Source organism: Rhincodon typus, chromosome 1 (assembly GCF_021869965.1).
Source record: "Rhincodon typus isolate 14 chromosome 1, sRhiTyp1.1, whole genome shotgun sequence".
NCBI classification, from domain to species: domain Eukaryota; kingdom Metazoa; phylum Chordata; class Chondrichthyes; order Orectolobiformes; family Rhincodontidae; genus Rhincodon; species Rhincodon typus.
In genome coordinates, this window is record NC_063332.1 from 1,954,759 (window position 1) to 1,978,343 (window position 23,585).

At 44.9% G+C, this 23,585-nt stretch overlaps 1 protein-coding gene across 1 annotated transcript in view; it reads left to right on the forward strand.

Moving 5' to 3' along the window:
• The window catches only part of LOC125483690 (disintegrin and metalloproteinase domain-containing protein 12-like), a 191,229-nt gene that overhangs the window by 167,104 nt on the left and 540 nt on the right, over nt 1–23,585 (forward strand). The window contains exons 15-18 of the mRNA XM_048599959.1: nt 1,591–1,783; nt 10,193–10,270; nt 14,305–14,413; nt 16,362–16,526. Coding sequence (XP_048455916.1) covers nt 1,591–1,783; nt 10,193–10,270; nt 14,305–14,413; nt 16,362–16,507 — 526 coding nt within the window. The 3' untranslated portion in view covers nt 16,508–16,526. The remainder of the gene's footprint in view (nt 1–1,590; nt 1,784–10,192; nt 10,271–14,304; nt 14,414–16,361; nt 16,527–23,585) is intronic.

The following is a 23,585-nucleotide window of genomic DNA, read 5'->3' on the forward strand; positions in this document are numbered from 1 at the left end:
CTCTCCCTTCAGAATGCTTACTGCCCATTCAGAGACATCCTGGACCCAGGCACCAGGGAGGCAACAGACCATCCTGGAGTCTGTTTTATGTCCACAGAAGCGCCTATCTGTACCCTGAACTATCGAGTCCCCATAACTACTACTCAGGTGCTCTTTGTCCTTCCCTTCTTAAGAACAAAGCCAGCTGCTTCAGGTGAGACAGCGGGGGATGTAAAAGAGATGAGGAGTTGTGCAACTGATTAGGGAAAATACCACAGCTGTACTGAAGGAGGATACCTTGGAGGGCTCATCAGTGAGGCCTTATGAGTGGAGCTCAGGAATAGGAAGGGTGCAATCACTTTGTTGGGATTGTACTACAGGCCTCCCAACAGCCAGCAGGTGACAGAGGAACAGATATGTGGACAAATTATGAAAAATGCAGGGTTGTTGTGGTGGGTGATTTTAACTTCCCTTGTATGAATTGGGACTCATTTAGTGGCAGGCACTTAAATGTGAGGGAATTTCTTAGGTATGTCCAGGATGGTGTTATGAGACAATATGTAAATAGTATAACTAGGAAACAGCCCATACCAGAATTGGAATTGGGGAATGAGCCTGGCTAGGTGATCAAAGTTTCATTGGGGAGCATTTCAGATACAGTGACCATAATTCTCTAAGATTTAAGTTACTTATGGATACGGCAGGAGTAGTCCTCGGGTGAAATTACTCAACTGGGGGAAGGCTAACAGCAACAATATTAGGTAGGAATTGGGGAATGTAGTCTGCGGGCGGTTGTTTGAGGGTAAATCCACATCTGTCATGTGGAAATCTTTTAAAGGCCAATTGGTTAGTGTTCTGGACCAGCAAGTTCCTGTGAATGGCAAGATTCAAGAATCTTGGATGACAGGAAAAATTAGATCTTAGTCAAAAAGAAAAAAGAAACTGAAGACAGACAGAGCCTGCAAAGAATACAAAAAAAACACTTTTAGAACACTGTGTACCACTCTGGTCTCCCTTCTACAGAAAAAGATTTTGTTAAACTTGAGTGGGTGCAGAAACCATTTACAAGGATGTTGCCAGGGCTGGAGGGTTTCAGATATTGTGAGAGACTGAATAGGCTGGGGCTTTCTTTCCCAGGAGTGTTGGAGGCTGAGGGGTGACCTTTAAAGAGGTTTATAAAATCATGATTGGCATGAATAACCAAGGTCTTTTTCCCAAGGTATGGGAGTCCAAATTTAAATGGCATAGGTTTAAGGTGAAAGGATAAAGATTTAAAAGGGACCTGAAGGGTAACTGTTTTACACAGAGGGTGGTGTGTGAAATGGAACGAGCTGCCAGAGGAAATGGTAGAGGCGGGTACACTTACAGCATTTAAGAGGCTTTTGGATGGGTATATGAATAGGACGGGTTGAGTGGGATATGGGCCAAATGCTGGCAAATGGGACTAGGTCACTTTGGAATGTCTGGTCAGCACGGACGAGTTGGACCAAAGGGTCTGTTTCCATGCTGTATGACTCTATGACTAAAATAGTAAAGAATTTAGACAAGAAGAAAACAATGGCACCAGTTTGAGAATGTAAAAGATCTAAATTATTTGCATCTGCCCTACAGGAATGTACTTTGTGGAAAAATCCAGTGTACAGGTGGAAATAAACAGCCAATCCAAAGTGGACAGATGACAGCCTTTTACTCTTCTGTGGTTATCAAGGGTGTAACATATAACTGCAGAGGGATAGTTTCTGACCGAGGTAATGCCAGCACTCCAGACCTAATTCAGCATGGAACCAAGTGTGGCAGTAACAAGGTGAGACATTCACCGTTAACTCTTCAATAATTGACAGACTGCCTCTCTCCCTTCTCATGGCCTTCCTTCTTTCCCACTGTTGAGTCTCTGCTAGTCTGCCTTTTGATACCATTCTTCTTCACATTGCTGCCATATCTCCATTCTGCGTCATTCTAGGTCAGCCCCACTGAATAACCTCTCCCCTTGGCTCTTCATTGCCGTTTAACTTACCCCGTCAGGTATTTTGTTTGTTTTTGCCATTGCACAATTCCTACCAGGCTGTCCAAACTGCCATTCCAACATTACCTTCACAAAAACAAACAACTGCAGATTCACCAACTGATTCCTGGGTTGGTAACATTTCTCAGGAGTTCTCAGTTCAATTGTGGAATTAGAAGCAATCCCACGAAATATACACGAGTCTTTGAGAGTTTGGCAAGTATTCCCCATAGCTAGATGGTGTGCATTTAGGATCATTGTCTTCTGATCAGGGACAGACAATTCAGATTGACATGAGGGAACATTTCTACACGCAAAGGTTTTGAATCTTTGGAATACTCTACCTCAAAGTGCTGTGGAAGCACAGACCATTTTTAAAAATTATTCATTTGTGGGTCGTTGGCATCACTGGCTGGCGAGCAATTTTTACCCATCTTCAGTTACCTTTGAGAACATAGAAGATAGGGGCAGGAGGAGGCCTTTTGGCAGTTCGAGCCTGCTCCGCCATTGATCACGATCGTGGCTGATCGTCCAACTCAATAGCTTAATGCTGTTTTCTCCCCATAACCTTTGATCCCATTCACCCCAAGTATATCTAGCTGCCTCTTGAATACATTCAATGTTTTGCCATCAACTACTTCCTGTGGTAACGAATTCCACAGGCTCACCACTCATTGGGTGAAGAAATGTCTCCTCATCTCCGTCCTAAATGATCTACCCCGAATCCTCAGACTGTGATCCCTGGTTCCAGACACACCCATCATCGGGAACATCCTCCCTGCATCTACCTTGTCCAGTCCTGTTAGAATTTTATAATCTTAACCTAGTCAATCTCTCTTCATACATCAGACCCACCATCCCTAGAAACAGCTCGGTAAACCTTCGCCGCAGTCCCTCAAGAGCAAGACCATTCTTCCTCAGAAAAGGAGACCAAAACCACATACAATATTCTAGGTGATAGCCTCACGAAGGTCCTGGATAACAGTGGATAGTCAGAGACTTTTTCCCAGGGCGGAAATGACTATTACGAGGGGGCATAATTTTAAGGTGATTGGAGGAAGATATAGGGGAGATGTCAGAGGTAGGTTCTTCACACAGAGAGTGGTGGGCGTGTGGAATGTGCTGCCGGCAGTCGTAATGGAGTCAGATACTTTAGAGACTTTTAAGCGGCTCTTGGATAGGCACATGGAGGATAGTAAAATGTAGGGTATGCAGGGTAGTTTGATCTTAGTAGGATAATAGGCTGGCACAACATCATGGGCTGAAGGGCCTGTACTGTGCTGTACTGTTCTATGTTCTATATTCTAACTGCAACAACACATCCCTGCTCCTGTACTCAAAACCTCTCGCAATGAAGGCCAACATACCATTTACCTTCTTTACCACCTGCTGTACCTGCATGCTTACCTTCAGCAACTGGTGCACAAGGACACCCAGGTCCCACTGCACACTCCCCTCTCCCAATTTACAGCCATTCAGGTAGTAACCTGCCTTCTTGTTTTTGCTTCCAAAGTGAATAACCTCACATTTATCCAAATTATACAGTATCTGCCATTGATCTGCCCACTCACCCAACCTGTCCAGATCATGCTGAAGGATCTCTGCATCCTCATCACAGTTCACCCTCACATTCAACCTGATATCATCTGCAAACTTTGAGAATTTACATTTTGTTCTCTCATGCAAATCATTAATATATATTGTGAATAGCTGGGTCCCCAGCACCGATCCCTGTGGCACCCCACTAGTTACTACCTGCTAATTTGTAAAGGATCCATTAATTCCTACAGAGATAGTAGGAACTGCAGATGCTGGAGAATCTGAGATAACAAGGTGTAGAGCTGGATGAACACAGCAGGCCAAGCAGCATCAGAGGAGCAGGAAAGTTGATGTTTCGGGTCAGGACGCTTCTTCAGAAATGGGGAGGAGGGGAAGGGAGCTCAGAAATAAATAGAGAGAGGAGGAGTGGGGCTGGGGAAGGTAGGTAGGATAGTAATAGGTGAGTGCAGGTAGGGAGTGGTGGCGATTGGTCAGTGAGGTGGGAGGAGCAGATAGGTGGGAGAGAAGATGGACAGGTTGTGTCAGGTCAAGGAAGCGGGGATGAGAGGGAGGGTTCGTCATGGGATGAGGCTGGGGGTGGGGAGATTTTGAAACTGGTTAACCAGTTAAACCATCTCACCTACCTTCACCAGCCCCTCCCCTCCTCTCTCTATTTATTTCTGGGCTCCCTTCTCTCCACCCCCCCCATTAATTCCTCCTCTTTGTTTCCTCTCTGCCAACCAGTTTTACATTCATCTCAATATACTTTCTCCAATCCCATGCACTTTAATCTTGCACAATAATCTCTCGTACGGGATTTTGTCAAAATCTTTTTGCTGGGCTCTTCCATCATTGAGGATGGGGATATTTGTGAAGCCTCTTCCTCCAGTGAGTCATTTAATCATCCACCACAATTCATGACTAAATGTGGCAGGACTGCAGAGCTTTGGTTGTGGGTTTGACTTAGCTCTGTCTATCACTTGCTGCTTTCACTGTTTGGTGTGCAAGTAGTGCTGTTTGGTGGCTTCACCAGGATGACACCTGATCTTCATATTTGCCTGGTGCTGCTCCTGGCATACCCTCCTGCACTCTCCATTGAATCAGGGTTGATCCCCTGGCTTGATGGTAACGTTGAATCGGGGATATGTTGGGCCATGAGGTTACACATTGTGCTGGAGTACAATTCTGCTGCTGTTGATGCCCCACAGCGCGTCATAGATGATGGTCTTGAGTTGCTAGATTGGTTTGAAATCTGTCCCATTTACCACGGTGATAGTGCCACACAACACAATTGAGGTTATTCTCAGTGTGAAGGTGGGACTTTGTCTCCACAAAGACACAAAGACGGTGGCCACGCATACCGAAACTGTCATTGACAGATGCATCTGCAGCTGGCAGATTGGTAAGGATGAGCTCAAGTATGTTTTTCCCTCTTGTTGATTCCCTGACCACCTGCTGCAGACCCAGTCTAGCAGCTATGGCCTCTAGGATCTGTTCAGCTCAATCAGTGGTACTGGTGCCAAGCCACTCTTGGTGGTGGACATTGAAATCCTCCACCCAGAGTACATTTTGTGCCCTTGCCATCATCAGTGCTTCCTCCAGTGTTATTCAACATGGAGGAGAACTGATTCATCAGCTGAGGCAGGAGTTACGTGATAATCAACAGCAGCTTTCCTTGCCCATGTTTAACCTGGAGCCATGAAACATTGATTTGATTTAATCCAATTTATTGTTGTCATGTGTACTTAAGTACAGTGAAAAGCTTTTATTTGTGAGCAGTTCAAGCAGATCCCAATAAGCAAGGACATACAGAACATTGCGTGCTAACATAGAGTGAGGCATACTCTTATTCAAGAAGGGCTGTAAAGAAGAACCTGGGAATTACAGAGCAGTAAGCACATCTGTGGTAGATAAGTTACTTGAGGAGATTGTGAGGGATAAGATATACATTCATTTACAAAAAACAGGCTTTGATTAGGAGTAGTCAGCATGGCTTCGTGCGTGGGAGATCATGCCTCATAAATTTTTTGGAGTTCTTTGATGAAGTGACTAGGAAGGTTGGTGAGGACGGGGTAGTACATGTAGTCTATATGGATTTCACTAAGGCCTTTGATTAGGTTCCACATGGTCGGCTGCTCTGGAAGGTTAGATCACATAGAATCAAGGGACAGCTGGAAAATTGGAATCACAATTGGCTTGAAGGTAGGAAGCAGAGGGTAATACTGGAAGGATGCTTGTTGGACTGAAGGCTTGTGACTAATTGTGTGCCTCAGGGGTCGGTGCTGGGCCCATTGCTGTTTGTTATCTATATTAATGATTTGGATGAAAATGTACAAGGCATGATTAGTAAGTTTGATGCTAAAATAGGCGGTATTGTGGACAGTAATGAAGGTTATCAGAAATTGCAGCAGCATTTTGATCAGCTGGGGAAATGGGCTGAGAAATGGCGGATGGAGTTTAATATAGATAAGTGTGAGGTGTTGCATTTTGGAAAGCCAAATCAAGGTAGAAGTTTCATGGTTAATGGTAGGGCTTTAAGGAGTGTAGTGGAAGAGAGGGACCTTGGAGTTCAGGTTCATGGTTCTCTGAAAGTGGAGTCATAGGTAGACAGGGCAGCGAAGAAGGCTTCTTTATCTTTATTTGTTAACGGAATGAGGACATTGCTAGCTAGGCAACATTTATTGCCCATCCCTAATTGCCCAGTGGGCTGTTTAAGAGTCAACCACATTGCTGTGGGTCTGGAGTCACATGGAGGCCAGACCAGGTAAGGATGGCAGTTTCCTTCCCTAAAAGAAAATTAGTGAACCAGATGGGTGTTTCCCTGACAATCATTGATGGATTCATGGTCGTCATTAGATTCTTAATTCCAGGTATTTTTATTGAATTCAAATTCCACCATCTGCTGTGGCAGGATTTGAGCCCAGGTCCCCAGAATGTTGTCTAGGTCTCTGGATTCACAGTCCGGTGATAATACCACTAGGCCATTGCCTCCCCTTTTGGGGCACTGGCCTTCATCAGTCAGAGTACAGAAGTTGGGAAGTTATGTTGCAGTTGTACAGGATATTGGTGAGGCCGTACTTGGGAGTATTGTGTTCAACTTTGGTCATCTTGCTATAGGAAGAATATTATTAAACTGGAAACAATGAAGAAGAAATTTACAAGGATGTTGCCAGGACTCAAGGGACTGAGTTATAGGGAGAGGTTGGACAAGCTAGGACTATTTTCTTTAGAGCATTGGAGACTGAGGGGGTTCTTACTGAAGTGTATACGACCATGAGAAGCGTGGATATGGTGAACGCACTCAGCCTTTTTCCCAGGGTTTGGGAATCGAGGACTAACGGGCAACAGTTTAAGGTAAGAGTGGAAAGAATACATGGGAACCTGAGGGATAACTTTTTTTACAGAGCATCGTACGCATATGGAATGAGCTGCCAGTGGAAGTGGTTGAGGCTGGTACATTAACAACATTTAAGAGCAATTTGGATGAATGCATGGATAGGAAAGGTTTAGAAGGATATAGGTCCAAGTGCAGGGAAATGGAATTAGCGTGGCTGGACATTTTGGTCGGTATGGACCAGTTTGGGCCGAAGGGTCTGTTTCTATTCTATAGGATGCTATGACTCTATCCAACTGCAGCTGCACAGGAGGTGTGCAAAGCAAGATCAACATTAACAAGATCAACATTATTTGAAGTTAGAGACTCCATTTAGCAGTCTAACAATGGCAGAGAAGAAACTATTCTTCAGCCTGCTGGTGCATGGGTTCAAGCTTCTATATCTTCTGCCTGACAGAAGAGATTGTAGCATTACTGGGTTGAGAGGCATCTTTGATAATTTTGGCACCCTTTCCATGGCAATGAAAGGTGTAAATGGAGTCCATGGATGGGAGGTTAGCTTTCGTGATGGTCTGGGCTGTGTACACAATGTTCTATAGTTTCTTACATTACTGGGCAGAGCAGTCGCCATACCAGGCCATTATGCACCTGGATAGTATGCTTTTTATGGTGCATCTGTAAAATTGGTGAGGTTCTCTGTGGTCATGCCGAATTTCCTAAACCTCCTGAGGAAGAAGAGGCATCGTTGTGCCTTCTTGGCTGCTGCACCTACATGGGAATTCCAGGACAAGTGGTCGGTTATCATTACTCCTGCCTCTCCACCTCAGCTCTATTGATGTAGTTAGGGGCGTGTTGTCCTCCTTCCTTCCTGATGTCAATGATCAGTTCTTTTATTTTGCCTTCATGGAATCATATAATCCCTACAGTGTGAAAACAGGCCATTCAGCCCAACAAGTCCATACTGCCCCTCCAAAGAGCATCCCACCCAGACCCATTCCTCTACCCCTGATTTCCCCATGTCTAACCCACCTAACCTAAACATCCCCATGGCACAATGGGCAATTTAGTATGGCCAATCCACCCACCCTGCACATCTTTGGACTGGGGTCCAGAGTCAATGTTGACGACTCCTAGGGCAATTCCCTCCTGACTGTATACCACTGTATCGCCCCCTCTTCTGGGTCTGTCTTGTCAGTGGGACAGTATATATTCAGGGATGGTGATGGTGGTATCTGGGATATTGTCTTGAAGGTATGATTCCATGTGTATCTCTCTGTCAGGCTGTTGCTTGACGAGTCTATGAGACAACTCTCCCAGTTTTGGCACTAGCTCCTAGATGTTAGTGAGGAGGACTTTGCAGGGTCGACAGGGTTATTCCTGCCGTTGTCTTTTCTAGTGCCTAGGTCAATGCCAGGTGACCCATCCAGTTCCATTTCTTTGAGACTTTGTCGCAATTGGTCCAACTGAACGGCTTGTTAGGCCTTTTCATAGGACATCTGAGAGTTAACTGCCCTTGACCACATCTCTCACATTTCCCGCAACTCATCCCTCACACCCCCTCCCCGCAATAACAACAAAAACAGAATCCCCCTCATCCTCACGTACCATCCCACCAACCTCCAGATCCAATGCATCATCCTCCTCCACCTGCAATCTGATCCCACTACCAAGGACATTTTTCCCTCCCCACCCTTATCTGCCTTCCGAAGGGACCACTCTCTCCGTGACTCCCTTGTCCGCTCCACACTCCCCATCAGCCCTAGGACCCCGGCACTTTTCCCTGCAACCGCAGAAAGTGAACCACTTTAGTCCCAGTCGCGAGCCACTTCAACTCCCCCTCCCACTCCTTGGACGACATGTCCATCCTGGGCCTCCTGCAGTGCCACAACGATGCCACCCGAAGGTTGCAGGAACAGCACCTCATATTTGGCCTCGGAACCCTGCAGCCCAATGGTATCAATGTGGACTTCACAAGCTTCAAAATCTCCCCTCCCCCTACCGCATCTCAAAACCAGCCGAGCTTGTCCCCGCCTCCCTAACCTGTCCTTTCTCCCATCTATCCCCTCCTCCCACCTCAACCCCCATCCCCACCTCCTACCTACCAGCCTCATCCCTGCCTCCTTGACCTGTCCGTCTTCCCTTGACTGACCAACCTCCACCCTAACTCCCCACCTACACTCACCTTTACTGGCTCCATCCCTGCCTCCTTGACCTGTCCATCTCCTGTCCACCTATCTGCTCCTTTATCCATCTTCCATCCGCCTCCCCTCTCTCCCTATTTATTTCAGAATCCGCTTCCCCTCCCCCATTTTTGAAGGAAGGTCCAGACCCGAAACATCAGCTTTCCTGCTCCTCTGACGCTACTTGGCCTGCTGTGTTCATCCAGCTCTACACCTTGTTGTCTCAGATTCTCCAGCATTGGCAGTTCCTACTATCTCTGAGAGTTAACCGCATTGCTGTGGATCTGGAATCACAGTTTTGGGGAGGCAATGACATAGTGGTATTATCGTTGGACTGTTAATCCAGAGGCCCAGATACCCTTCTGGGGACCCAGGTTCAAAACCCACCATGGCAGATGGTGGAATTTGAATTCAAAAATAAATATCTGCAATTAAGATTCTAATGATGACCGTGAATCCATTGCAGATTGTCGGAAAAACCCATCTGGTTCACTAATGTCCTTTAGGGAAGGAAACAGCCATCCTTACCTGGTCTGGCCTACATGTGGCTCCAGACCCACAGCAATGGGGTTGAGTCTGAACTGCCCTCTGGGTAATTAGGGATGGGCAATGATTGCTGCCGAGTCAGCGACACCCTCATCGAATAAATGAATAAAGAAAAAAACATGTAGGTGAGATGGCAGATATCCTTCCATGAAGGACATTAGTGAACCAGATGGGCTTTTCTGACAATTAATAATGATTTCGTGGTTATCAATAGATTCTCAACTGAACTGAAATTCCACCATCTGCTGTGGCAGAATTCGAATCCAGATCCCCAGAACATTAGCTGAGTTTTTGGTTTAATAGTCTAGCAATAATATCATTAGGCCATCGCCTTCCATCAATATTGAAGATGAGCTCAGTAGATTAAATCCTAAAAGAATTAGGTGATGTGAAGTGGGTTGGTGCAGTAAAGTGGAGTTGAGCTGGATGCAGAGCTCTGATATTTTGGGACATGCAACAGCCCAGAGGAACCCTTTGACCTATTGATGCTTCTATTTCTCACAGTTATGAGCCTGACTGGGTTTTGGTGTTAGACCATTCAGATGGCTCATTTTTGAAACCTAATGACATTGACACTGTGTTGACAATTATTGTTTATTTTCTATTTAACAGCTCTGTCATAATGCACAATGTCAGGATGTCACTGTACTCAAGGTAAAGGAATGTGACGACACCTGCAATAAAAAAGGGGTACGAAATTAGTTTCTCTCATTTCTTGTAAGACTGATGAATGTTTTGGGGATGGATTGGGACAATGGTATCAATTGTTGTATTGATGTAATTTGTTTAATGGAAGAAACATCCCAAGGCACTTCACAGAGGAGTCACAATTTGGGCCACAGTGCCAGAAAGGAAAAAGAGGAAGTATGGTTGAGTGGTGGGGATTCCAGAGCTCAAGGCCTAGGAAAACTGCAAAAATGTTTTTGAGAAGATTTGAGAAGATTACAATGAACAGCACTCCCGACTATACAACCCAAACTCTGGGTCTGCTATGTAGATGACACCTTTGTGATTATCATATGCACAAGACTAGAAGAAACCAACTGACACATAAACAACATCCTCACTGGAATAAAATTCACAAAAGAAGAAGAGAGCTATAACCAACTACCCTTCGTAGACATATGGTAGAACGTAAGAACAATGGGGAACTCCAGACTAGAAACACCACACATATGGATCAGATACTTAATTACTCCAGCAACCACTCCAACACTCCATCAACAAACACATCAAACTGGACCCGATATACAAACCACTGAAAAACTGAACCAAAGTAATGCCAACCACCCCAGCAAACCGAGGCATATAAATAACAAGGAGGACAGAACACCAGCGCTTCACCGGAGGCGCACTGACGGTGTTACCTAGCACGGTGACAAATTGTCTGCAACCAAACACACCAGCTTGGCAAGCAAGTGTAGAACCTCAAACTACAACAACACCAACATTGGTGAAGCTGTTAAAATTAGAGATAATGAAAGACCGTAATTAGCGTATCACCGATGTTTCAGAGGATTTGAGCTGGAAAAGAACACAATGGTAAGTGGGAGGCGAGACCAAGGATAGATTTGAAGGCAAAGATCAGAATTTAATATCAACATTCCCTTAACCAGGAGGCAATGTAGGCCAGCAAGCAGAGGGTAATCTACATGAACAGGATGTTTTGAGAGATAGAATGGAAGCAGAGTTTTGGATGATCTCAAGTTTCCAGAGGGTAGAATGTGGAAGATGAGATGGGAGTGAATTAGTGGGATTCAGTGTCGCGGTCAGGATGGTCTAGATGAAGTTTGTAGCAGCAGACAAAGATAGGTAAGTGCAGAGATTAGCAGAGTTACACAGTGGATATAGTGATGGTGTCAATATGAGGGTAGTAGTTTATCTCAGGGGAACACATAACACCAAATTTGTGAATTGGTGAATTCTCAGATAGTTGTCAGGGAGCAAAATAGAGTGGGCAACTGAAGAATAGACTTTACAATTTTTCCATTATATACCTGGAGGAAATGGTTGCTCAACCAGTCTTAGATATAAAATCTGATAAATCTGAAGGTGGCCGGATGGGTTACTTGGATAGTTAAGAAGGCGTACAGGACACTTACTTTTATAAATCATGACATAGATTTTAAGAGCATGTTGCAACTTTGGTGAGGCCACAGCTGGAGTCTACATTACAGGAAGGATGTGATTGCACTGGAGAGGGTGCAGAGGAGATTCACTACGATGTTGCCTGAGATGGAACATTTCAGCGATGAAGCTGGATAAGCTCAGGTTGTTTTCTTTAGAGCTGAGAAGGTTGAGGGCGTATCTCACTGATATCTATGAGATTATGAAGGGCATGAACAGGGTAGATAGGAAGCAGCTGTTCCCCTTAGTCACAGGGTCAATAACAAGGGGGCATAATTTCAAAATAAAAGGCAGGAGGTTGAGAAGGGTTTGAGGAAAGAGCTTTTCACTCAGAGGGTGGTGGGATCTGGAAGGATAGTTGAGGCAGGAAATCTCAACTTTATAAGGGACTTGGATGAGCATTAGAAATGTCTTTGGGCCAAGTGCTGGAACATGGAACTAGTGAAGACAGGACAGCATGAATATAATGGGCCAAATGACTTCTCATGTGCTGTTTGATTCTTCATGGACACCATTGTATTAGTTTTTGCTTCCAGATTATATTGAACTCAAATTTCACCAGCTGCCATGCTGGGTTTCAAACCCATTACAACCGAAGGGTCTAGGCCCGAAACATCAGCCTTCCTGCTCCTCTGATGCTGCTTAGCCTGCTGTGTTCATCCAGCTCTACACCTTGTTATCTCAGATTCTCCAGCATCTGCAGTTCCTACTATCTCTGAAACATCAGAACATTTGATAGGATTTCTGAATTATTTGTTCAGTGAAATTGCCTCTCTGCCACCACCTCAATAACATTTATTACAGCATTCACAGGTAGTGAGTTCTAGATTCCCACCACTCTCTGGGTGATGAAGATTTTCCTTAAATCTCCTTTGAACCTTCTGTCCCTTACCTTAAATCTATGCCCCCATTTATTGATCCCTCCATCAAGGGAAAAGTTTCTTCCTGTCTAACCTATCAATTCCCCTCATGCTTTTATACATCTCAATCAAATCCTCCCTCAGTCTCCACTGCTCTACAGAAAGCAACGCCACGCTATTCAATTTCTCATCATCACTGAAACTCTCCAGCCCAGGCAACATCCTGGTAAATCTCCCTCTGCGTACTCTCCAGTGCTATCACACCCTCCTATAATGTAGATTCTAGAACTGCATGCAAAAGTCCAGTTGCGGCTGAACCAAAGTTTTATACAGTTCCAACATCACCTCATTGTTCTTAAACTCTATGCTTCAACTAATAAGGGTAAATATAACATGTGTCTTCTTAATCACTTCATCCATTTATCCCGATACCTTCAGGGACTAGTGTACATGCAAACCAAGGTCCCTCTGATTCTCTGTGCTTTCCAGGGTCCTGCTTTTTGTCATGAATTCAATTTGATTTTGATTTGATTTATTGTTGTCACATGTATCTAAGTACAGTGAAAAATTTTGTTTTACGTGCATCGCAGACAGATTATAACATGCAAAAATATACAGATAGTAGGGTGATTGAATGAATGTTAGAAATGTGAGAATAAGATCTGCTGTAGAGAGCTCACAAAGAGTCTCCCTGAATCGGCGCTATCTTGAATCCATTCCCTTGCCTTGTATGTCCTGTCCAAGTGAGTGACCTCACATTTATCCGGATTGAATTCCATTTGCCACTGATCAGCCCATCTCTATCTTCCTGTAATTTAAGGCTTTCCTTCTCACTATTTACCACCCTACCAATTTTTGTATCATCTGTGAATTTACTGATCAACTCTTCTCTAAATCATTTGTAAAAAACCACAAAAAGCAAAGGCCCCAACAGTAATCCCTGTGGAACCCAATTAGACACAGGTTTCCAATTGGAAAAACACCTTAAAACCATCAGCTCTGCTTCCTGCTACTCAGCCTATTGTGGATCCAATTTGTCAAATTTCCTTGGATCCCATGAGCTTTTACCTTCGCTATCAGTCTCCCAAATGGGAACTTCTCCAAATCCTCGAAGTCTAAGGAGTCTATATCAAAGGCCTTGCCTTATCTACACATCTAGCCATATCTATTTCAATGCTGAAGACAACCATCCACGAGCTCCCACACAACCTGTCATATCTTAGTCTGATTATTTATTCCCATTTACTTCTTATTTAGTTGTGTCCTTTTACTTTCTCTATGCACCAGCTCACCAATAATAATGTTACTAAACAAAAATTTCATATTATAGCCTCAACCTTACAAGAAGAAGGGTCACTGAACTCAAAACATTGACTCTGATTTCTCTCCATAGATGCTGCCAGACCTGCTTAGCTTTTCTAACAATTTCTGTTTTTGGTTATCGCTCCAATTTTGTCTGCACTGAGTTCCCATTTACATTAAATACCCACATTTTGCATTCTATTTATGATAAACTGCATTCTGTGATTGCTCTACATCACTCTCCTGTGAACAATATTCACAGTGGATGAATACCTACCTCCAGCTTATATATTTGAGGGTAGTTAGTTGCACGATTAAAGGTATCTGCAGTTCTGCAGATTGTTCTCTCACAACTATGGAAATGACTCCTGTCCATATATGGTTTTACACTAGATGTCATTTTATATGTGTTTTTAAAATCTTTCATTGTTTCAGGTTTGCAACAACAAAGGTAACTGTCACTGTGATGTTGGCTGGTCTCCTCCATTTTGTAAAACCAAGGATAGCAGCATTGACAGTGGACCCATGACTAGAAAAGACACAGGTAATCTTTTCAGTTTTTCATTGTGCTGATGTTTTTGGTCACTTTTCTTCTGTTTGTGTTTTTTCTCTGTGTTCCTCAAGAGTATGTGTCCTCAAGCTGAGGGTACTGAACCATACCAGTCATTTGTCAAAACAGGTTATATTAGTTCTGATTGTGCACCTCAATGTTTCTGTAATGAAAAGCCTCCCTCATCAGTGGCATTGTCGTGATTGTAACGTGACCAGCCAGGTGGACCTCATGGAATAACAGTTCCCCAACTGGGGCTGTTAATCTGGTCCAATCAGGGAGCCCGGCTGACAGATATAAACAGGAGTACTATGGGTTCCGCTCACCCTGAGAGCTGGCACTGAGGAAGCCGGACCAGGGTCAAGTACTGTGCACATGTAAATGATGGGTGATTGGCTTGCTGGAGTTACTTCAGGCATCACTCTTTGTGCACCATTCATTATCCTAACTAAATAAAAGTCAACACCTCCCAAACTCCACAGCTTCCTCTAACCTGAAAGAAATTCCATAAGAAGGGCTAGGGACAGAATGCATTTTGCAAACAATCAGGAAACTTATGAAATGAGTGTTGTTAAACTGAGAACCTGCATGGACAAGTGAGTAGAAGGTTGATTAGTGAATAGGATAGGGTGCGTGTTAGAATATCGGAGGAGAGATCTGGATAAGTTCATGATCTCAGAGGGCAAAAATGGGAGTTGGGGCAGGGAAACCTTGGAGTATCTAAATCTGAGCAAAGACTTGGATCAAGATTCAGCAGTGTATGAGGTGAGGCCCGGTCAGTGACAGGTAACTTTACAGACGTGAAAGCTGTCATTCTTCATGATGAAAAGAATATTGGGCCACAAATTCAGTTCGGGCTCAAATAGAGCATCAGAGTTTGATTCAGCCTAAGACACTCGGCAGGTGGCTGTTGGGAGCTGGCGATAAAGGCTGTAGCAACAGTTTCAATCTATCTCACAATGCCTGCTCATTCAATTTGTGGAAGTTAGTCAAGCAGCAAAACAAGTCAGAGGTAGAGAAGAAGTTCAGAGATGTAAGATGTCAGAGTGTCATTTTAAAAGGCAGTAGTACAGTGGTAATGTCACTGCACTAGCAATCTAGAGTCTAAGCTAAAGTTCTGAAGGCTGAGGTACAAATCGGAGCAAGGCAGATTCAAATTTGAATAATCAGGAATTAAAACCTAGTGTAATGGTAACCACATTGTTAATTGTTGTTAAAAACCCATCTGGTTTTCTAATGTCCTTTGGGGAACAAATGTTAGCATCTGTGATACTGAGGACCTCAGAAGGAGACCGAGTTGGATCCTCTGCTTCGTATGTAGAGCTTAAATCTAATCCCTTGGTTGTGGAATTGCTCAGCTCAATCTATCTCAAGCTGCTCTGGTGTTTGACACATGAGCAGCCCTGTTTGGTAGCTTCACCAGGTTGACATGCATTGTTAGGTATGCCTGGTGCTGCTCCTAGTATGCCCTCCCACACTTATCATTGACCAAGAGTTGATCTCCCAGCCTGATAGTAATGGTAGAGAGGGGGATATGGCAGGCCATGAGGTTGCAGATTGTATTGGAACAAATTCTGTTGCTGCTAATGACTCACAGCGCCTCATCGATGCCTAGTTTTGTGTTACTAGATTTGTTCTGAATCTATCCCAATAACATGGTGAGAGTGCCACACAACACGAGGGAGGGTATTCTCAGTGTGAAGACAGGATTCATCTCCACAAGGACAATGGGGTGGTCTCTCTTACTGATAACGTAACTATCATGGACCAACACACCTGCAACAGATAGAAATGTGAGGAAGAGGATAAGTAAATCATTCCCTCTAGTTTGATCCATCCTCCCCCAAGAGACACAGGCATACTCTAGCAGCAATTACCTTTCAGATTCAGCCAACTGAACACTTCAGTTCTGTTAACTGTAACCTGATCCATTATTCCTCAGTTCCAGGAGGTAAACCTAAGCCAGCTGCTCTGAGTGTTGCAATCATGGCACCAGTTTTGATGGTGTTGGTCTTAGCCTATTTCCTTGGGAAGATGTTTATGAGGAAAGCCAAGATCACAAGTTCAAGATCTCTCAAACAAGTCTAAGAAGTGCTGGTTTTCCAAGGTAAGACCTTAGCACTTACTTTCATTTTCAGCAACGTCTAACTCTAAGTAACGGGTGGTCAGGTTAGAAATGTGCCTGGAATAGGCCGATAAAAAAATGTAACTGCGAGGATGGGTCAGGAGTGTAGTGGCGGGGATGACAGGTTAAGGGGTCTAAATCAGGATTGGGATTGTGAAATAGACCAGGAGTGAGACCAGGGACTGGACCAGGACTGAGACTGGGGAATGGACCAGAATGAAAGGCAAGTGTGAAAGGATTAGGTGTGGGTAGAATTTTTAAAGTGCATTCAGGAGAGCTTTGCGTGCCAGTATGTAGATAGTCTGATTAGACGTGGAGCAGTCTCAGACCTAATGCTAGGAAATGAAGCTGGTCAAGTTGTTGAAGTGTCAGTGGGTGAACAAACTCTATGTTTGTAGTGATTGTAATGAGGTCAGTAAGCTGGACGTCATAGAATAGGAGTTCCCTGATTTCACCAGATTTAACTGCCCCAATCAGAGAGCCCTGGCTGACATAACAGGGTGAATCTCAGGAATACTTAGTCCCTGATGCAATGTTATTGTCAAAGGCTATGAATGTGCAAATAAAGGGTGATTGGTGATGGGATGCCAGCCTCTAAAGAATTATTTCAAGTTTCAAAAATCATTATGGAAAGGGATAAGGATAGTACGTTAAGAGCAAGAGCAAAAAGATTACCAGGGAAAGAACAGGGCCTATTTGAGACTGAGAGATGTACATGGAGCCAGAGGATATGGATGAAGTCTTAAATGAATAGTTCTCATCGGTATTCATGAAAGAGAAAGAAATTGGATGAGAATCTAGGAGGCATGTTGCGAAGTTTGCGATGACACAAAATTGGTGGTATGGTGGATAATGAAGAAGGTTATCTAAGATTACAGTGGGATTTTGATCAAACCAGGACAGGAGTTACACAGTTAATGGCAAGGCCCTGGGAAGTGTTCGAGACAACAAGGTGCAGGGCTGGATGAACACAGCAGGCCAAGCAGCATCATAGGAGCAGAGAGGCTGACGTTTCGGGCCTAGACCCTTCATCAGAAAAGGGGGAGGGGAAGGGGGTTCTGAAATAAATAGGGAGAGAGTGGGAGGCGGATAGAAGAGGGATAGAGGAGAGGATAAGTGGAGAGGAAACAAACAGGTCGAAGAGGCGGGGATGGAGCCAGTAAAGGTGAGTGTAGGTCGGGAGTTAGGAAGGGGATAGGTCAGTCCAGGGAGGACGGACAGGTCAAGGGGGCGGGATGAGGTTAGTCGGTAGGAGATGGAGGTGCGGCTTGAAGTGGGAGGAGGGGATAGGTGGGAGGAAGAACAGGTTAGGGAGGCAGGGACGAGCTGGACTGGTTTTGGGATCCGGTAGGGGGAGGGGAGATTTTGAAACTTGTGAAATCGACATTGATACCATTGGGCTGCAGGGTTCCCAAGCGCACTATGAGTTGCTGTTCCTGCAACCTTCGGGTGGCATCGTTGTGGCACTGCAGGAGGCCCAGGATGGACATGTCATCTGAGGAATGGGAGGGGGAGTTGAAATGGTTCGCGACTGGGAGGTGCAGTTGTTTATTGCGAACCGAGCATAGGTGTTCTGCAAAGCGGTCCCCGAGTCTCCGCTTGGTTTCCCCGATGTAGAGGAGGCCACACCGGGTACAGCGGATGCAGTATACCACATTGGCAGATGTGCAGGTGAACATCTGCTTGATGTGGAAAGTCTTTTTGGGGCCTGGGATGGGGGTTAGGGAGGAGGTATGGGGGCAGGTGTAGCACTTCCTGCGGTTGCAGGGAAAAGTGCCGGGTGTGGTGGAGCTGGAGGGGAGTGTGGAGCGGACAAGGGAGTCACGGAGAGAGTTGTCCCTCCGGAAAGCAGATAAGCGTGGGGAGGGAAAGATGTCTTTGGTGGTGGGGTCGGATTGCAGATGGCGGAAGTGTCGGAGGATGATGCGTTGGATCCGGAGGTTGGTGGGGTGGTACGTGAGGACGAGGGGGATTCTTTTTTGGTTCTTATTGCGTGGACGGGGTGTGAGGGATGAGGTGCGGGAGATGTGGGAGACACGGTTGAGGGCGTTCTCGACCACCGAGGAGGGGAAGTTACGGTCCTTGAAAAACGAGGACAACTGAGATGTACGGGAGTGGAATGCCTCATCCTGGGAGCAGATGCGGCGGAGGTGAAGGAATTGGGAATAGGGGATAGCATTTTTGCAGGAAGGTGGGTGGGAGGAGGAGTATTCTCGTAATGCTCAATAGCTGTTTCTTTGAATGGAAAGCTGTTTCCAGTAGTGTTCTGCAGAGCTCAGTGTTGGGACTCCTGCTGTTTGTTTAATACATTAATGATTTGGACTTGAACATGGGGACACAATGGGACAGTGTAGAGGAAAAGGGAGGGAGAGACACAGCTGATAGTGCGGATTAAGTGATCAGCATATGAGAATGGCAGAACAATAGTGTGTCTAGCCATATTGGAAAGAACAGATGGTCCCAGTTTGGCTGTTAGACACACCATCGTTCTGCCATTCTCATATTACGATCACTTAACCTGCACTATCAGCAGCATCTTTCCCCAGGCATTCCACACCCCACTATTGCATAAACGCTGCCCTCTCCACAGTTCACATCAGCTCTGATGAAGAGTCATCCAGACTCAAAACTTTAGCTTGCACTCTCTCCATGGACGATGCCTGGCCTGCTGTGATCACCAGCACTTTTTGTTTTCCTTACAGATTCCAGCATCTGCAGTAATTTACTCCTGCCTGCTCTGATGGTACTGTGCCTTTGAGAGAGATTTGTTCTGTGTTGGGTCTCTTGCAGAGAGATGCTGCCACAATGGAGACGGAATATCTGCTTCAGAAGCAATGGGTAAACAGCTTTGAGCTCTGAATGTTGTTTTTCAAATTTGACAAAAGAAGCATGAGTGTGTGGAGTCAGGCTCACACAGACCCAGGGTTTTAGTTTTGATTTCAGTTGGAGTTTTGGAGTTGAAAGTGATACATACAGCTCTCTCTCTGCTGCAACAAAAAGTTTGAGTTCTAGCTCCCTGCTGTTAGACTGTTTCTTTTGGTGTTTTTTTCTCCTGGATTGTACAGGAGATAGCACTGCCTGTTTTGCTGAATTTGCCTTTGACAAGGGCGTGTTTATGGGATGCTGCTATATTGGATCAGTTGATGATTAGTGGTTGAATAATATAATAATTTGTTAAGCATTTCAATGGAGTTAAAGTTATGACAATTCCTCTTTTTTGTTTACATTTTAACTGTGTTTTAAGAATAAAATGTGTCTTACTTAAAGCCTAGCAGTGGACTAATCAAATCACATCTGGAACACAGCACCTTACACTTGCCTTTAAACAAAATAAGAAGTTAGGTTCAAGGCTATCTCCTTGATATATTTTGAGGGTGCTGGTACATAAGACCCAGCCTCATGCCTATTGCAGTCCCCACTCTGATGGTCATGAAGTCATACTGTCATACTGCATAAAAATTGGTCCTTCTTCAGCCCACCATGTCTATGCTGACCAACAAACACCAAATTACACTAATCCCATTTACTTGCACTTGGTTTTGATTTGATTTGGTTTATTGTAGTCACATGGACCTAAGTACAGTGAAAAGCTTTGTTTTGTGAGCAGTACAGGCACACCGTAGCAAACAAGAACATACAGATCATAGGGTGCTTAGACTGAGCGAGGCATACAGGTTACAGCTGCACAGGAGGTGCACAAAGCAAGATCAACAGGTCCATAGCCTATGTTCATCCAGATGCTTCCTAAATGTTATGCAAGTACTTGCCTCCACCACCCTCTCAGGCAGCACACTCCATATGTATACCATCGTCTGAATAAAATTATTTTTCCCTCCATCCCTTCCAAACCACTTCATCCTCACCTGAAGCTTATGCCTCTCATCTTAGACACGTCTGCCATGGGGAAGAGATTCTCATGATCTAATCTGACTACGCCTCTCATAATTTTGTATATTTTGGCTCCACGATGGTAGCAAAGTAAGACACTTCAGACAGAGCTTGTCTGCTCTGTCCATTTCTTTTTTCTTTTTTTCTCTTTTGTATTTTTTTCTTCTGTCTTCTTGGTGATGCCTCCTTGCAGAATTTAAGTCCTGGTGGTCTGGCGAGGCCTCAGCATGGACTTCCAGCCTTGAGATGATTCCAGAGTGGTCTCCCTGCCTCAATAATCTCGAGGTGAAGCATGGTGGAATCTAGAGTCATGCCCTGGTGTGGACTAGAGGCTAGATGCGGGCATGGACTGGGTTGGAAAGTCTGTTATTTTGAACTTTTAATTCTTTACTTTTCTATTTTATTCCTATGATCTGTAATGCTAGACCTTTTATTTCATTTTTTTCTACTTTCTTTCCCTAAGAATTCACACTTAAGAATCTGTAACTTGGTATCTTTGTACCAAAGATGGTACAGTAAATGGCAAGTTGTAAACTTTTCTCTGTACTCATTCTAATTCTAATTCAGTCAGATCCTCTCTCAGCCTCCTCTGCTCTATGGAAAACAAACCCAGCCTATCTAGTCTCTGCTCATAACTGAGGCTTTTCATCCCAGGCAACGTTCTGGTGAACGTCCTCTGCACCCTCTCTAGTGCAATCACGTCCTCCCAATGGCAAGGTGACCAGAACTGCATACAGTATTCCACCTGTGGTTTAACCAATGTTTTATAAAATTGGAACAAGAGTTCCTTGTCCTATATTATACACTCTGGGCAATGAAGGCAAGCATCCTGTATGCCTGCTTCACAACCTTGTCTACCTGTGCTGCCACCTTCAGGGATCTATAGGCTTGAACACCAAGGTCGCTTTGTTCCTTAGTGCTCCCTAGAGACCTAAAATTCAGTGTGTATATCCTACCTTTATAAGATCTCCGAAAATGCATCGCATTACACTAATCAGGATTAAATTCCATCTGCCACTGCTCTGCCAAATTTACCAGCTGATCAATATCAGACTGTAGCCTCAAGCTATCTTCCTGACTATCAACAACACCAATTTTCATGCCATCTGCAAACTTACTAATTAGACCATTTACATTCATATTCAAGTCATTAACGTCCATAATAAACAGCAAGGGTCCCAGCACCAGTTGCTGTGGCACACCCCTGCTGGTCACAGGCTTCCAATCATAAAAACAACCCTTCACCATTACCCCTTACCTCCTTTTTGGAAACAAATTTTGGATCCAGTTTGCCAACTTGCCTTAGATCCCATGGGCTGTTACCTTTTGGACCAGCCTTTCTCCCCACAATGGGAGGTGATGGCCTAGTGGTGTTATCACTGGACTGTTAATCCAGAGACCCTGGTAATGCTCTGGGGGACCAGGTTTGAATACTGTCATGGTGGATCATGAGAATTTGAATTGAAGAAATATCTGGAAATAAGACTCTGATAATTGTGGAAACAAGGCCACGAATCCCAAAGGTAAGTTAGCTTTATACTCACCGTGCTCCGTGTGCTCCTCCTCCTGACTCTGCTCCCCGGAAACAAGGCACCTGACGCACCTGATTCCTGCGAAAACACCTAATACCTGGTCCTAACTAGTCTTGTCATGCACCAGTCTATTTGAAATCTCCAGCTACATATAGCCGTAGAGGTATACAGCAGAGAAACTAGCCCTTTGGCCCAAACTATCCATGCCAATCAGGTTTCCTAAACTGAACTACGTGCCTACATTTGGACCATATTCCTCTACCTTTCCCATCAATGTACCTGTCCAAAGTCTTTTAAATATTGTAGTTATATCTACCTCCACCACTTCTTTCGGCAGCTCATTTCTTACGTGTACCATTCCACGCTCCATGTACTCCTTCCACTAACTGAAAAAGCTGCCTCTCAGGTCTGTTTTAAATCTTTCCCCTCTCATCTGAAACCTATGCCCTCTAGTTTTGGACTCTTGTTCCTTTGGGGAAAAAGACCCTTCACATTCACCTTATGATTTTGTAAACCTCTGTTAAGACCACCCCTTGGCCTTTGCTGTTTCAAGAGGAAAGAGGCTCAGCCTCTCCTTATAGCTCAGCCCTGCAGTCCTGGCAACATTCTCGTAAATTTTTCTGTACCCTTGCTGGTTTAACAACATCCTTCCTATAGAACGGTGACCAGAATTGTATGCACTATTTTAAGAGTGGCTTCTACAATATCTTGTACAGCTGTAACATGACATTCCCAACTCCTATACTCAATGAAGGCAAGCGTGAGACTTTCAAGGAACTATGAACTTGCACCCCGAGGTCCTTTTGCTCAACAACACTTCCCAGGGATAGTAGGAACTGCAGATGCTGGAGAATCCGAGACAACAAGGTGCAGGGCTGGATGAACACAGCAGGCCAAGCAGCATCATAGGAGCAGAGAGGCTGACGTTTCGGGCCGAGACCCTTCATCAGAAAAGGGGGAGGGGAAGGGGGTTCTGAAATAAATAGGGAGAGAGTGGGAGGCGGATAGAAGATGGATAGAGGAGAGGATAGGTGGAGAGGAAACAAACAGGTCGAAGAGGCGGGGATGGGGCCAGTAAAGGTGAGTGTAGGTGGGGAGTTAGGAAGGGGATAGGTCAGTCCAGGGAGGACGGACAGGTCAAGGGGGCGGGATGAGGTTAGTCGGTAGGAGATGGAGGTGCGGCTTGAGGTGGGAGGAGGGGATAAGTGGGAGGAAGAACAGGTTAGGGAGGCAGGGACGAGTTGGACTAGTTTTGGGATGCGGTAGGGGTTGGGGAGATTTTGAAGCTTGTGAAATCCACATTGATACCATTGGGCTGCAGGGTTCCCAAGCGGAATATGAGTTGCTGTTCCTGCAACCTTCGGGTGGCATCGTTGTGGCACTGCAGGAGGCCCAGGATGGACATGTCGTCTGAGGAATGGAAGGGGGAGTTGAAATGGTTCGCGACTGGGAGGTGCAGTTGTTTATTGCGAACCGAGCGTAGGTGTTCTGCAAAGCGGTCCCCGAGCCTCCGCTTGGTTTCCCCGATGTAGAGGAAGCCACACCGGGTACAGCAGATGCAGTATACCACATTGGCAGATGTGCAGGTGAACATCTGCTTGATGTGGAAAGTCTTCTTGAG